Source organism: Aquila chrysaetos, chromosome 6 (genome assembly GCF_900496995.4).
Source record: "Aquila chrysaetos chrysaetos chromosome 6, bAquChr1.4, whole genome shotgun sequence".
Lineage (NCBI taxonomy): Eukaryota > Metazoa > Chordata > Aves > Accipitriformes > Accipitridae > Aquila > Aquila chrysaetos.
Window position 1 is genome coordinate 14,356,303 of NC_044009.1, and position 16,691 is coordinate 14,372,993.

Sequence of the window (16,691 nt, forward strand, 5' to 3'; positions counted from 1 at the left end):
ATGTTCCTTGTCGGCTAATGCAACTGGCATGTAAATCCTTACCTCTCAAAGCCAATTTAAGTATGTTTTGGGAGCTGAATCCCACCTTACTCTCCTCTTTATCTGTACACAACCAAAGCATGGTCTGGCCAGTTGTTTGCATTGGCAAAAACTGAAGTCCTTTTCCTTTCCCAAAAAACCTGTCAGCATTCTATGTAAATCTCACAAAATGCTGTGGTCCGTAGTAGAGGCTGTAATTTGCATGTATGCTGGGACGAGAGTGTGGCTTTCCTTACACCAGGGACCCAGGCTTTGCGAGAAGCTATGCCCATATGGCTTTGGCTGTGTTACGCACATAAAGGGGCACAGTTTTCTCCAGCCATTATTCATCTGTTCCTGACGAACAGTTGTCTTCCCCTGCCACGTTATAGTAGTTCAGTCAAACAGATATAGGGACGGGGAAAATAATCTGTGCTGTGGATGAGGCCAGAGTAGATGAGCTCAGTGCCCCATCTCTCATCCTCATGTGCTGGAGCATCCGTTTCCTCTGATGCCTGCCATCACCTCTTCCCGTGATAGACTGACCTGGGGATTTCCCATTCATCCTTTGGATCCACACAAGCACTGACTGCCTCGTGCATGTGGTGGAAGCGATGCTTTGGCCCATGGCACCTCTGTCACAGAGCCCATGGCACTGCTCATCTGATAGCACCAAACACATTTCTCTGAAACACTGATAATTCAGGTGAAGCATTTTTGTAATCTGCATGGGCATCAGGAGAAGGCCTTTCTATTTATTTGTCATTGCTGACAGAAAATAAATAAAACGCTCAATGTAGGAATTAAGCGTGATGCACTCCCTGCTTTAGTGAGTGGGGTAACCCCCCGACCCCCTCCCTCCTGTGCCACATCCTTGTGTCAGAAAAATAGCATATGTCAGGTTTGATTTACTTTCCTCCTTTCCCATACTATCCTCTTTTGGTCCAAATTTCATATTCCACAGCACATGCCCCAAGTTGCAGCATCTTTATCAGAGTTTTTTGTTACTGCAGGAGATGACTGGTCACATAATATTGCCACTGGATACTCTGGGGGCTTGTGCTTGGGGATGTTGAGGGAAGGGGAGAGGAAGAAGATAAAGTCAATAATCCAATTTGTCTGAGGTAATGAAAAGGAACTCCAGTGATTTCTCACCTCTTTAGGCTTTCTGCTAGTGGGTCTGAATTAAAATTTCCTTGCTCCTAATTTTTGGTAAAGCAGAAACTATTTGCTGGTACAGCCGTGCTGCTGCCTCTGTGATCTGCAAGGTCCATGTGTTGTTCTCCCGTGAGCTGTGAATTGTGATTTTTCTCCACTGTAATGTCCAGTCCTTTATCTAGTCCACTACTGGATTTTGAAACACTTTTTATTTCTAAGAGAGGGTTGGGATCATCCTCATTGTTTTAAGAACACCCAGAGATTAAATGCTTCCTCTGTGTAAATGCAGCAGGACAGTGGCAGAGCAGAGCCAGGTCCCCGTGTGCAGGGCATGATGCAGCAGGCAGCAGGGATAGCAGTCTTGCCCCACTCTCTCTTTGACTTGCTGATATGTTATTTTTAGGCTTTTTTGGGGTGCTAACTGCAGGAGGGTCTCAGATCTTTGCTTCCACTCCACGTGCATTTTAGTACCCTAAAGTCAGTGAAATGGGATATGTTATGTGCCCATGAGGAAAGTCCTCAAGTTCTGCTTTAGCATCCACAACATTATAATTGAACATATGCAACACTGGAACTCTGAATGCCATTTAATTTTTTTTCATACAGAGTTCAAGTTTTTGGGACACAATTAATAAATGAGGAAAAACCCAATCGTACTGTTCAGTATAAAAGACTTCTATGCCTAAAGCAGCTAACCAGGAACAAATTTAAACAAATGAACATATTAACACATTACAATTAACTCCATTGGACTGCCTGTCTTATTCTTCTAGTAGAAAGGTTTTATTTTGTTTAATTTGTAACCTAGTGCAGGCTACTACCTCTTGCAATATGAATTGATTTGGCACTAAATCAAAAATAGTAGGGCCAAAAAACTAGAAGTGAGGTTCCTAGATCTAACTTTTCCAAAAGTCTCATTTACTTAAGCATAAAGGAGAGCTTAGATTTTCAAAATCACTCTCTGCATAAGGATGTGTTTTACTCACAGTACTCGGTAGCTAAGCCCTTCTGATATTTCTGCCAGTTCGCTTAAAGGATTTTTCTCTCTTAAGAATATGGCCATAAATTTGTGTACAGAGGACACTTGGAAATCACCCAGTTTTTCCCAGGGATTTTTCATGGGAGATATGTTACTACTGCTTTATAATAAATTGCCCTATCTGGAAGTAGGTTTTTCCCAACGAAAAACCCTAGTAAAGTCACTGATTTCAAGTGATGTGCAGCCCGTTAAGTGAATCTGATAGAACAGTAACTAGGTATGCAGACTAGATAGTCCCCAGAATAACAAATACAGAAATGGAGCAAAGCCTGCTGATCTGTACCTCACTTAGGTAAAGGCAGGTTGCAACTCACTGCCTGTCAGTGTGTTGGCAGTGCAGCTGATACTTCGTTTGTGCTCCTGGGACAGAGCAGAATCAGAGCAGTTGCAGCATCTGATGAATCAGGAGAAATGTTTCATTTTAACTGAATATTAACAAAAAGCCTACTACAGAAGTATGAAAATCAATATTATTATTATGACCAAATACTTTCAGATGGCAGCATGGGCGCAGTAATTTTGCATTAAGAGGTTAAAAAAAAAAAAAAATCTGTTTGAGAAGTACCTAAGTTATCCTTTGCATATCAAAAGTGTGTGCCAAACAAAAAAGGCTGAGATCTTAGATATACATTTAGCCATGACAGATGTTAAGTATAGTCCCACTGGACCCAGTTCTTATATGTAGAAGGACTCTATCCCGGCTTTCCTTGTGAAGAGACTTTAAAACCAGTGTTTTTTAAAAAAAGGTAGTTAAAACATTCACAGGAAGGGACTTGAGCACTGCTGTAGAAATAACCAGGCCTCACTGTTAATGAGAACTAGTGCATTATTTTGTGAGTCGCTCCGTTTGATTTCAAAGGGATAAAAGTTACCAGCCAAGAGTTATGAAAATCTAAGTCTCCTTAGTTGCGAGGTCTGCAGGCTCTTTGTCCTCAGTCAAATTTCTGTTTTGATACAGAAAATATCACTGATGTATTTTGCACCAGTATGAGTTTCAAAGAAGGATAACTCATACTGAAACTTTTGCGCAGCACTTCCGTGCTGAGGCGGTAAAGGAGAGTTTTTGTGCAGGGAAGCTTCCAATTAAGCAGAAAAAGGAGTTGGTTTGCTTTTTGAAATAACATTTGACGCATACACATTGAAATATGAAAGCTATTAGTAGGAAGTTAATCAGCTCATTCACCTGGTTTCAGGTTGTATCAGCTAGACAACATTTGTAGTTTGTGCAGTCTCCAGGCAGCTGCCATATATTAAAGATACTTATGAAAGGACTGTGTCTTGCTAATAACCGTGACTCCGTTGGTCCACTTCACCTTTCATCTCAGTGTTTGTTTACACAACAGCAAGTTAAGTTGTGTACTTTAGATACTGGCGTAGCTGAAGAGCAGTAGTATTTCATTATTATTTTTCCTGGAGGAGACATAGCTGTAATGGATGCATGTTAAACAGTAAACTGTGAAGTTTCAGCAGTATTTTACTGTAATTTAGAGATAAATATTTGAAATTGTACCTTTTACTGAATACTTTCTTTAACTGTAAAATTATAAAACCCCATGGATTTATTTATTTATTAATTTAATCATCAGGGCTGTTCCCTGGCACAAGCCCCTTTTACTAAGCCTTTAGGAAAGGTAATACTTTGCAGCTCTGGCTTACCTTGCCTTGTCCATTCCTGAAGTAACATTAGATAATTAAATTGCCTGTGCTGGAGAACAAGGCTTTTTAGGCATTCTTGGTTTTGTCTGGCTTTAGATCTTAAATCTGGAGTTGAAAAGGAACATCTTTTTTGTTTGGTTAGCTGCTCCTCCCCCTCTCCCCACTCAGAAAGGCTTTGTTTGTTTGTTTGGGTTTTTTTAATTGGGATTTTTTCACTAAGGTTTGAGGTTTTTCTGCCCTGGGCTAGCTCTAAAATAGAGAAAAGGTTTAGTACTTAAAGTAAGCTCAAAATATTTTGCAGTTACATTGCAGTCATATAGTTTCCACTGCTGAAAAGCAAACCGCTTGCTTAGTCACCTTTCAGTACATGTTCTTCTTATAAGGAGTTCTTATTTTAATAAATCAGTATTAGTGTATAGTGTCAAATGGTAAATACATAGCTATAAATGGTGAAAAACACACATGTTACCTTCTTGTAGTCGTGTATGCCACCTGTTTAATAGGTCCATAGTTTCTGGTATGTCTGTGCTGCCATCACCCTCAAAGACAGGAAAACATTTTAAACACAGTCAGGGACTCTCACGTAGAGAAGAAATGTATTTAAAGACTTTGTTAGTGGATGTTTAGTTTGCAGTGTGATTAATTTCAGCCTGTGGATAAAAACTTTTAGTTTTCACAGAAGAGTAAGGGAAGTGAATAAGGACATCAAGGCTCTTATTTTGTTATTAGGAAATAATAATACTGGAGAACTGCTTGCAAACCTACTAGAAAAGGCAGCAGGAGAAATAATTGGAAAACAGTCTTCTCAAGGCACTGAAGTGATAAAGAAGGCTGGTTTGGTGGTATCTGGAGTGGGCATCAGACAGCAGAGTTCTTGGAAAACCGGCAAAATCTTCTTATTACTCAGTCTTTACTTTTTTTGTGTACCCTTCTATTGGATAATGGTCTCTCAGATTAGCCGTGCTAAATGTAAAAGCTGCTAATCAATAACGCAAAGGTGTGACTAAAATTAACAGTCATCCCACAAGCCTGCAGCTTAAACAAGGAGCAGGAATCAAATGATTGAACAAAAGTATAACAAACATATCAAAGCAGCTATTTACCCAGAATTAAAGCCGGTAGGAAAAATTAATTAATGCTAGCTTTAAATAGATACAAAAGTTATTTAAGGTAAAATGTGCTATTGTAGCAGATTCTGTCTGTTGCAAGAGAAGAGCAGACTATCGATGACTTTGTGGTGAGCATTTTCATGTCATCTTTGTCACCGAACCGTGGTGCAGCAACTACTTGAATTCCTGACTGAAGGCTTTCAGCACCTCTTTAGCTACCAGTTTATCGAGGAATAATACCTGCTCATTTGTGGCCTCCAAAATATCGAAGATAAGTGGGTGATGTAGCAGGTAAAACATATTAACTCCATAGCTTTAAATACAGCAGGAGTAAAAGGAAAGACTTTAGACTTGGTAAGAAACTCACTACCTTCTTTAATGTTGTCATCCTGAAACTGAAGCTGTCATTCCTGAATACTGAGAAACATGTCAAAGGAAGGGGTTTTGCCTGTTTTCTCAGACAGCGAAAGCAAAACAGAGAAGAAAAAACCCCGTATGTCTTTCTACTGCAGTCTCTTTACATATCTCTGTTATGGACCTTTTGAAATGATATAAAAGAAGATAATGGCTAATCAGATCCTTTAAGTATAATGTGGGAGTTTGAAAGAGAAACCACAAACTCTTTATCAATTCCAATGAGCTCGTGTTCACTGTATTGGAAGAAGAGCTTTATGCCCTGATTTTTTTTATCATTAATCCATAATGTTCTTGGCAAGATTGTAGGAACCTTAGTATCTTCTTCAGTGCATCTGCAGTGGTTTCAGATGTAATTTCCAGCTCACGCATGTGAAGTGAAGTTGCAGAGGTATGGCATATATGGCACACCCGCCTTCTGCTGCCCTCCTGGCAGGACTGTAATGCTGGCAGTGATTTAAACCACTGCAGTAAGAATTGCTTGTGGACATCTGTAAGAGCTCTCTTCCTCCCTCTCTTTCCATTTGAATCTACAGGCACATTTTGGACTTTACACTAGACACATGAACCACTTTCATAAAAACATAGCATTAATTTTGTCGAGCAAGGGAGTAATCATTTTAAAGTAATTGAAAAAGGCTTTGGAGAGACATGACAGATCACAGAGCGTGTTTGTTTTTCACGAGATCTGTGCTTCAGGCCAGTGAATTCAACCTCAGAAAGTCCCACCAGGATTTGACCAAGGCCCCATAATAGGTGATGCACTGAAAAAATGAATGAGGCTGCTTACATCTGAAACTTGATGTTCAAGACCTTGTTGAACTGGGGCCCTACTTGGTGAAAACATTTCAGCATCTAAAGCCCAGCTGCAGTAAAGCACTTAGGCAAGTGGCCAGCACAAGTATATGCTTGTGCCCTATTGATTTGCACAATGGGACATAAGCAGATGATTGGAGCTAACTGCCTGCCCAAGAACACTGGAGCAGACTGAGTGTCCTCAACAAATGTTGACATAAAGTATGGTTTTGACAGTTTTTCACAAAACCTGTGTGAGTTTGTCAGGGGTTTTCCTCTAAAAAAAAAAAAAAAAAAAAAAAAGCGTGTTCGGTTTTATGGACCAAATCCCCACTGTCTAGGGCAAATATGAAGGATTAACATCAAAATCGGGTTTTGGGTGTTTGTGTATGTGAATGCATGGGGTGAAGGGAGAGAGTAACATGTAGAGTTTCTGTTAATTATTTTTTTTTCATCAAACAAGTCTTTTCAATTAGTCTTACTTAGAGCACAAATTTGCTTATTTCACAGTTTAATGGTCTAAGATTTTTCTCAGTGTTTGCTACTGCCCAAAGCTTGTGGGCCCAACCCTCACTCACATCGATTCTCTTCATACCACTCTACCAATGCAAAGCAGCCTTTAAAAAGGGATTTCAAATAAAGTATAATGTAAGCAAACGATTTGGTCTGAAGCAAAGACCTTAACATCTGTCCAAGTCCAATTGTTATGATCAGGTCTAAATACTCGTAAGGATTGGACCTATACTAAAAATAAGTGCAAAACCATAGAGATAAATACTACAAAACCACAGTTATGGATCTAAATTTTGAGCAGAGCTCATGTTTTATGAAAGATAAAACCTCTGAGGTGGAGAACTTTAAGAAAATCAGGCTGCATTAATCACCTTAAGGAAAGAGTCTCAAATCGCTACTGGAGGCTCTGCCCATTGTGCAAAAGAAACGGCCTCTGACTTTAGCAAGTGCCGTGTGGTGGTGAGGGCTATACCTATGTAAGATGGCACTGTTAGAAAGAGCAGGATAATGGGCTCCATGCCTCTTCCGATGTTTCTTGTCAGCGCTCTCCCTTCCATTTTCCTTCCAGGTGAACGCCCCTTCCACTGTAACCAATGTGGAGCTTCTTTTACCCAGAAGGGGAACCTGCTGAGGCACATCAAGTTGCACTCTGGGGAGAAACCGTTCAAATGTCCCTTCTGCAGCTATGCCTGCCGACGGAGGGACGCCCTCACAGGACACCTCAGGACGCACTCTGGTGAGCCCGCCTTGTCTTCTCTTCCTTCTCGTTTCTTCCTTCGTCATTACAGTTCAAGTGAAGCAGATTGTGAAAATAACTGTGTGTTCCTGGTGGTTCTGGGTCTGTACCATCCTCTTCAGATAACATAGCTCTGAACTTTGGGAAAGCCTTGATGTGAATCAGAAAAACTGTGGTTCAGCCACACCTCTCTCTTTGTGTAACTGAGCTCCTCTGCTGATGCTATCGCATTTCCCTTTGAATGTCTCCTTGGGTGTATCCAGGCTTGCTGGCAGATTGTTTTGACACTCTCAGCCCCAAAGTGGCTGTAAAATTCCAAAGATCACAAAGAATAACTGTGTGCTCTTGGAAGCCTGCTTTGCAGTTCATACCCATTTCTTCATCTAATAAATGCCATATGCTGGTGGAGTTCATACTTGTTCATCTTTCAAAACCCTCCTAGTTGCATTTTTGATTCAGTTACATCTTGCTGTAAAGTCCTAATTCATGGCAGCCACAGCACTCACCCTAGAGCAGAAGGTGTCGGAGAGAGATTGGGTTTGTTTTGTCTTGCTACTTGATAGAATTATGTCTCTATCAAGTCTACTTGATAGACTTTCTCGATATCTTCTAAAAAAATACCTGTCGCGTAACTCAATGTTAGTAGTCATGTTGGTAGCCCTGATGATCAGGATCAGATGTTTTTCTAGTCCCCGTATGCTACACCAAGGGGCCACATTCTGCCCACTTACTCATTTGTGTAGGACTCTTGAGTAAGATCTTAACTTGCTGTGGTTTTTATCTCCTAGGATGTTCAACTTTTGTGTCCGGGCCATTTATAGGAGACTGTATTTTTCATTGTTGAATGAGCAGAGATAATTGGGCTGGTTACAAGTGACAGCATTACAGATGAACTTTTTTGAGGTGTTAGCAAATGTGTGACTACTGAAACACAGTGGTTGAAGTGCAGCTGCAGACAGAAACTCTGCATGTCAAAATGTAATCATGGAGCTTCCTGACTCTTTATACTCATTTCTTCTACAGGGTCAGGCTCACTTCAGTAGAGGTGTCTGTTTTATGAGCCTTAGGTTGGTCTTAGGATACAGAGTTGCCTTGACATTTCCAAGCATCAGAAAGGATAAGCTAGTAAGCTTCTCCAGGTAGACTGGAGTACACAGGAGGCTGTATTGATGCAAATGTGCTGCTGACAGAAAGCATGAGCTTCCAAGGGAGTGCAAGTGTGGGACTAGGCTGAGAGAGAATTGCTTGAGAGTTGTCAGCTGAGAGGATTTAATCTGAAAGTCAGAAGGGAAAATGTCTGTGGAACTGTGAGGTGCAATTTTCACACATCTGACCATAATGGTAGTTTCAACTTGAAATTTAGTAAAAAAGAAAACACGATAAAAATATTCACAATTAAAATAAAAAAGGGAGTTGTGACATAAAATAGCCCACATTACAAAACATGAGCATTGCGGTTGAAGATTGTTTTCATAATATGAATATAGATTTTGTTACCTAGATACAGCCATTGATAGAGGTTGTTCGTTCTTCCTGTTGAAAAGTACATGGCTGATGTTTCTGCTTTTTGCATGAGGATGAAATGTAGTAAAGGTGTGGGATTTTCAGAAGGCACCTAAGCTGCTTAGGCACAGGAGTTCCCCTGGAGCTCCTTCCCTAACTGACTTAGCTGTGTTCAGCTGTGCTCAATTTGTAATTTTGTGTTTTGTTTTCAGTGGAGAAATTGTCACCCCTCTAAGCAGTCAGTTACAACGGTTTTCAGCAGAGGGCCAGCAGGAACAGACAAGTGCTCCCACAACACTCTCCAAGACAATTCTTAGAGTAGCACTCGCATATGAAGAGTTAAAAACCTGGGATATTGCCTTAAAACCCAGCATCCACCTACACGAAGGTGAAAGGCCAATCTGAATGTGAGCGTGGAAGTTAAGCTGTCTTTCTGTCCCTGTCATATAGGCAAGCTTGGTTGGTTTATGCATACATGTGTGAACCTGGTTCATGAAGAAGATGAGTAGATGTTCCCTAGAGATGTTAAACAGTTTCGTATCAGCGTACTATACAAGCACTTTCTGCTTTAATAAAGCACACATCAAAGTCTGTAAGTAGACATTGAAGGTATAGCAAATCTAGTAAACTTCATCAAAGGTCTTTTCCAACCTAAATGATTCTATGATTCTATGAATGTTTACATCTTCTGCTATTTCTGACCAGAAAAGAGGATATCAGATAAAATATAGAAAGAAGAGGTTGAAAACTACTTTGAAATATGAGACTTCAATCCAGTTTCAATCTGGTACACTTAAAGTCTAAATTGAGGCAAGTCTGAATATGTTTTTATATTTGTAAGAGGAAAGCTCTTTAGATCAGATCCTCAGCTGATATAGTTTGGAATTACATCCCCTAAGCAAGGAAAGTACTGCTATTTTGCACCAGCTGAGAATCTGGCACATGATTTCATAAATGCAAGACCAATTTCCTTTTTTTATGTTGTATGTCCTTTTCCTCCTTAAATAAGAGAGTGCTATTAATCAAAAAAACCCCACTCTTTTTTCCTTCCCAAGAAGGTTTTAAACTACTCATTTTTTATGGAAGACAGAGTATGCAAGAGAGGAATTGAAGAATGTTTTTATATCTTCTTTTTTTTTCTCCCAGCTAGTTTGATCTGTGAATTTGAAAGCACTTTGTTTGTGTCACCACTTAGTCAGTTACACCCTCTCACTACTGCCAGTCAGTCAATTTTTTCTGTGCTTACTGCAGGGTTTTCATACAGTAAGACAGGAAAGGTGAAAAAATAAGGAAATGTAATTGCAAACAGAAATTAGCAGAAGCATCTTAGAGATATTTGAAATAGCTGAAACTACTATTAACTTCAAAAAAATGAATTTATGACAACTTTTTTTTTTTCCTTTGGATGGATTTTTTTGTTCGTGCTTTTTAATGTTATTTCCTATTTACTTGAAAATGTTTCTAAGCATCACAATCCACGTATTGCCTCCCCTTGTGCAGAATAATATCTTACTATGTAAGTGTTCCCAGGATGAGTGGTTAACAAAATATTACTTCGCATCTGTAATGCTGCTGCTGTTTAACCCTAAATAATTAAGGACTTATCTTGCAGTGATTTACTCCTGCGATTATTTACCTTTTACTGACATACAGAGTTCTGATGAACTTTGTGTCTATATTTTCCTCCCACATGCAGCTTCTTTGATTTCAGGGATATAATGATGCCTTCAGGACATCAGTAGGATAATGCCTGGGGAGAGATTCATGCACAGAATTACACTAAGAGTGGGCATGAGCCTCGAGGTACTTACAGGACTTTGAATGTTGTTTTCAGAATTAACTCTGTAGTTCCACAACACAGATAATACAGGAGAGGTGCCTGAGTGGGCTTCCAGGACGTGAGTGTAAGGACAGGCTGTGGAGGGCTGGGGCAAAAGGTGGTAGCCCCCTCCTGCAGCATGCACTTGACAAACCAGCAGGGATTAGCTTCACCTTGCCTAGCTTTTGCTGTTTTGAAATAGGACAACATCCAGGCAAAGCCAATCTCCTGATGGCAGTCACAGATTACCTGCTATCTCACCTTGAGACATGCCCATCTTCTCCATCATCTCTAGAATTGCACAGAGACAAAGGCAGATACAAACCAGATGAGACAAATTCTACTGTAGGCAATTAATGAACAAAAAATAGAAGTTTTAAGGAAGACAGTTGATCTGACAGATCCATCTGATGGTTAAAGCACCTAGATGTTGACCTCCATACTTTGAAAGATATGATGTACAACCTGATGCAGTTTTACCCTGAAAAGCCAGGCATCCTCAAATGGACACGTAAAATTAGCAGTTATGTTTTGACATTAATTTCTCTTGTGACTAAAATGGAGCCAAGTCAGCCCTCCCCTCATAATGCTATTGTAAACATAAATGCTTTGATAGTTCTTAAAAAAGTCAAAGCTGCAATGATGAGCAATCTAGAAAAGCCCATAGAAAACATCAGTGCATTAGTTTCCAGAGCAGGGCTTGGGCAGTAAGCCATAAATGCAGAATAGGATCACTTGCTAAGGTGAAAACAAAACACGGAATAGGTTTTGATTAAGTGAGAACCATCCGTCCATCCTTTGCACTAAGCAAGGATGGTCCTGTGGGAAGATTATTTTGTGATTTTTGTGATTAAAAGACTGTCTCACCATGCATACACACAAACTGGCCACATTAAGCCTTCTCAGGCAACCTTAATTCTGGAATTTCCTGATTTTTCTCTTTATCTTGGCAACTTCAATCACATTCCCGTACTGTGGGAGTACCTAAGTGTTATTCATATATAAAAGCAGTTTTACTGTTTATTTCTTCCTAAAAACGGGTAGTCAGATCATTATTTTTTCCTGTCACAGCAGCTTTTCCTCACAATACAATTTCAAATTTGCTTCCAAGCTACTTCTTTCCTGTTTACTAAATGCTTTTTTCCCTTTTCTGCTTTCAACAAATATTTGCTTTTTCCTCCCCCTCTTCTTCCTGCATTGCTGCTGCACATTGTTTGTTACTGCCCAGCTCTTCAATAGCACTGAACTAATGGTATCATTTTATTTGCAAAAGAAAAGCAGTGAAGCATTTGTTTTGAAAAGAAAGGCTTAGGCAAAAACTCCCAAAAGCACAATCTTAGCAAACTATGTACAGTGCATAAGATAAAAGGCATGTATAATTAAGAAGGTAAATGCCCTGTTCATGGAAAGGTAGTTTAGTAACTCTTTCTATGTTTCTTGGTTTGGAAGTCTATCTTTCTCATCTCTTCTCCATAAGGACTTTCTTCTCAGCTCCCCCTGTGTGGTAGTGAGCCATTCGAGATGTCCTACATGCCTGCAATTGCATGGCTGTTGTTGGCAGAACTGACAAGTGATACCTGTGTATGCAACTGTGCTCAGAGGCATAAGGAACCTGATTCCTAATTCTGATGATGTGCCTGACTCAATACATGTTTGGGAGAGTCATTTCACCTTTGAGTGTCTTGGTCCAGCTGAAAAATTGGATGAACAAGCACAGTGCTGAAAAGCACAGTGCTGTGCATGAAGTCTTGCCTGTCAAAAGCCAGTGAGAATTACTGAAACAGTGGCAGGGATGGTTATTTAGAATAATCAAGACTCAATGTTTTAAACTGCTTTTTTCATCTTGAAGAGACTTTTACCACTATTACCATTTCCACTCTCAAAAGGCCCAGTATCTACTCTGTAACCATGTTTTTGAGGATGGGAACATCATAATTAGAAGAATCTAGGGACCTGAAATTCTCATTATGCTCTGAGCTGGACTGACTCAAACACATTGTGAATGGGGGAAAAAAACCCTAAATGTGAACAAGTAGGATACTATCTGTGAAAAATGAAGCAAGTACGTAAAAAGGCGAGGGGATATTTTGCATACAAATCCCAGGTTTGCAAATAGGTTAGCAAACAGCATCTTCACTTAGCTGTGATGAGCCAGTGGGCATTTATTCTGTTGATCTGATACTTAGAGCTCTATTTAATCAGGCAGAGCTGTTCTTCCTCTCAGGTTTTCTTACGCTGTTTCAGTTAAACTCAGTGGAATTAACCTCGTCACAAAATCATTTTGTGTTTTTCTTATCGGACTCCAGGTTCCAAACTGTTATTAGCATGTACACAATAGTGCAGCAGCTCTGCTTTCTCATTAATGCTTCCAATACCTAGAGGCCTTCATTCTGCGTTGTAGAGTGTCTAAAATATTTGGTATTCTGCTTTCCATATTGTTTGTATGTGCATTTTTGGAAGGTAAGATCAAAATGTGTTCAAGGGTAGGAGTTTGGTATGCCAGGTCTTTCATCCCCTAGGCATCCTTATTTAAAGTGTAATCCTCTGTAGAGCCAACTTATATCCCATGCTTCACTAAAGCCCCATCTGAACCTAGTCCTTGAAGTGGTGGGGTCCTCTTCACCTCCAGAGCACTACTGCAACAAGTATTAGTATCAGTGATAGGAAAAGATCATCTTTTATGTGCTCAGAATTCTCTCAGTATACAAACTTGGTCATGCTAAGCCTTTTCTACAGAGCGTAATTATCACTGAGAAACCATCTTTGATTTAAAGATGCTGTAGGATCATGATCTTTCCAGAAAAAGTACATTTGGGCTTTGTTTTCAGGGGAACTTGTGAAAAGATATGGTTTCACCCAAAGCAAGAAGTGTTCACTTTTTGCTTGTTGGGCTTTTAAAAGTCTTGAAATTCCATAAAGATTCCCTCTTATCTGCAGTAGTTATGGATCAATCTTTGACTGTTCAACCCAGGAGATCTGTTTCCGACAGATAAGACAGAGAAACAGGAGAAGTGGTCCTGGCGAGCAAAGGTAGATGTGCTGTGCACCAGCCTCGTGAATATCTCTCTCTCTCAGCTGTGGTATCAGCTGGGTATCAGCCGCTTTTCCCTTTTTTCCTGTTTTTTTTTTTCTTTTTTTTTTTTTTCTTCTCCCCTGCCCCTAGCATGTGTGCTTGAGATGACAGGGGAACAGACACTGTGCGGCTCCCTGCTTCTTGTGGTGCCCCAGTGTAAGCAGGAGGTGGCCTCTTCCTTTAGTGCTTGGGGGCTGCGTGTAAATTGGCTGAATAGAGAAAGACTCACCCAGTCTGCCAGCAATGAGAGACACCAACACCATGGCAGTATCCTTGTTCTAAATATCAGTTCACAGCAAGATTAGGAGGTGCTAAGATTTATCCTGGTATCTGTGAGACATGTCTTGTGCCTCCTGCTATATCTCTGAGTGGAACGTGGCCTTGCTATGTCTCTGCCACCTGCAGGTCTGCCAGCAAGTCCTCCGTTCTTCAGCAGAGAGAAGGGGGAGAGCAGGTCTGGAGGGAGGTTGCATCGTCTCCTCCTTTCCCTGACCATCCAAGTTTCCTCTCCTTAATGAGACAGGATGGCAGAATTGTGTGTTTGGTGTCAGGTTAAGTCTCCGGACCCTTGGCAAGGAAGAGTTTTGTGTTAAGGCATGAGTTCCTGCACCCCAAAATGGGAAAGAGTACTAATACCACAACACTGCAGCTTCACCATGAGGAAAAGTTTCCCCAGGGCAGATTTCAGTTCTGCAGTGCAACAAGATGCTCACAAGGAGGGGATGGGGTGTCCTTTGCTCCTTTCTTCAGACCTCCTGAACCTGCTGTCACCTCATGAAGAAAGTCAGATAGCACCACAGTACTTAGGGGTACCAAGGTCCTTGTTTAGACAGCATCATCATGGTGTAAGATTCACATGGGATCATCCCTCATTAATTTTGACCAGTTCCTTCCTGATGGAATGCCTGTGCAAAGATGGAAGTGTGTGTTTGGGACAGGACTGCTGATGTCCAGTTTTCTGTGTGTGTTCTGTCTCCCCTCCATGTTAGCATCCTGGCATCATCAGCCAGATTCTGTCCCTCTTTGTGTTGCCTCAGGCTATATACAACCAGAACAAAGCACCTGGTCCTGCCCTACTGTTTGGAGAGAAAACGGACGCTTCTCCACTGTTGGGTAATGCCAGTTCTTATGGCAGCTATCCTGCTTTGGAGGAGCAAATAAGATAGTGACTTTTTTTCCTCTGGGCTTTTGTTCTGCCACAGTGCTCTGTGTGGGATTTCACTGGCATCAAAAAAGCAGATGAATGTGATAAGACTTCTGCATATAGAGCAGCAGTCCTTCCAAACAGCATGCCTAACCTGTTTTTTAAACATCCGAAGAGACTGTTTCTATTGCCTCCCTAGGGAGACAATTCCACTTCCCATCTGCTTTTTAAGCTGTGACTCTCATCCTGATATTTAACCTAAACTATCCTTTCTTTTGCTGCATGTTATTGCTCTTCCTAACACTTTCTTCTGTTATCGTGAGTAATTCCTGTGCTCAGTTTACACTGAGATAGGCTGTAGTCATATCTCTGGCACTGATTCTGTTCTAGTCTGTCTTTATCTTCCAATCCTCTCATCTCTTATTTTTATTACTAATTTTGAATTTTTTGCTACTCTTATTCACTCATTTATGAGAGATCTAAATTGCAAAGTCATTTTATGCTTTGGAAACATGGGCCAGTACAGATGCAGACCCCTTAACCTCATCTCTGCCTCAGTTGTCTGTCAGTGAAATCAAAATAAAGAGTACTTCTTAACCTTGTCATGATGGTGAGAGGGCAGCATGCACAAATGATTGCAAGGTGCATGCATATTGCTGCAATGAAGATCATGTAAGTACGCAGCAGAGTATTCCAGTGCTGCTGGTGCCCCCGCTGCATAGCATTGCATATTATCTTCTTAGTTTTACTTAGCCTTTGTGCTATAGTGAAATGAGATAATTATAAAGTGGAAGGAATAATAACTTTGTATTGTTACCATAACCACTGATGTATTATATCCTGATACTGGTGTGATTATCTTAGACACAATAGTAAGGTGATTATTAATAATGCTAAAGGACTTACTACTTAGCCTGCAATTTTTGCATCTTGTTTCTTTTATGAACCCTATCTGTTTCATCAGCACAAAGCCTGTGTGAAGTGCGTATGTGTTGTTCCCTTGTTGTTATCCGTTTTTCAGTGGTGGGAAAATGAAATAGGAAAAAACCCTGAGAGACCCAATTTGCAAATTCAGGTACCTAAGCACCAAGGTAGCTTCGCGTGAATCACTTGTCTGCACCAGAACTACTATGGACAGGCTGGCTGGTGAGGGTCTGGCACCTTAGGTATTTAAAGATGTGTAGTCCTTTGCTCCTTTAAGTTCAAACTACAGAGGCCTCTTTTGGCCTTGTTTTCCTTGTCATCAGGGATTGTTTCAGAAATCCACTATTTTTATGCTCGAGTTGGCATAGGTACATACAAAACCAGAATTTAAGGTGCAGCTGTAAACACAGGCATCGGACTGTCTTTGGGAGCTGGGTGTTTCATTGCATTAGAATAAGCTTGAGGGATGTGATGCAGTGCATCAGGAGTCCTCCTGCTCCAGAGGCAGCCTTCTGAGGTAGCTGCAGTGGTTTTTGCAGAACAGAGATCCAAGAGGTGACTGAGAGCTTTCTCGTGCACTTGAGACGAGAACATGGTTTTGACTTGACGAAGCCACATCTCAGCAAAACCAAGGCCACTTCTTCACATACTCTGTTTGAGCAGCAAAATACCACAGCAGCTCTAAGGAGGAAAACAGTATTTTTTTTTTTTTTTCTCCCCTGAGAAAATTATTTTCAAGGGCAAAAAGCTTTTGCTTATTGTCTTTGAGGAAAGGAGATCCAGCATTTGG

General features: G+C 40.6%; 1 protein-coding gene across 16 annotated transcripts in view; it reads left to right on the forward strand.

The window, feature by feature from the left end:
* IKZF2 (IKAROS family zinc finger 2) overlaps window positions 1–16,691 on the forward strand; it is a 120,858-nt gene that overhangs the window by 65,596 nt on the left and 38,571 nt on the right. For all 16 annotated transcript variants that reach the window (XM_030018718.2, XM_030018725.2, XM_030018717.2 and 13 more), the window contains one exon: window positions 7,271–7,438. In XM_030018718.2, coding sequence (XP_029874578.1) covers window positions 7,271–7,438 — 168 coding nt within the window. The remainder of the gene's footprint in view (window positions 1–7,270; window positions 7,439–16,691) is intronic.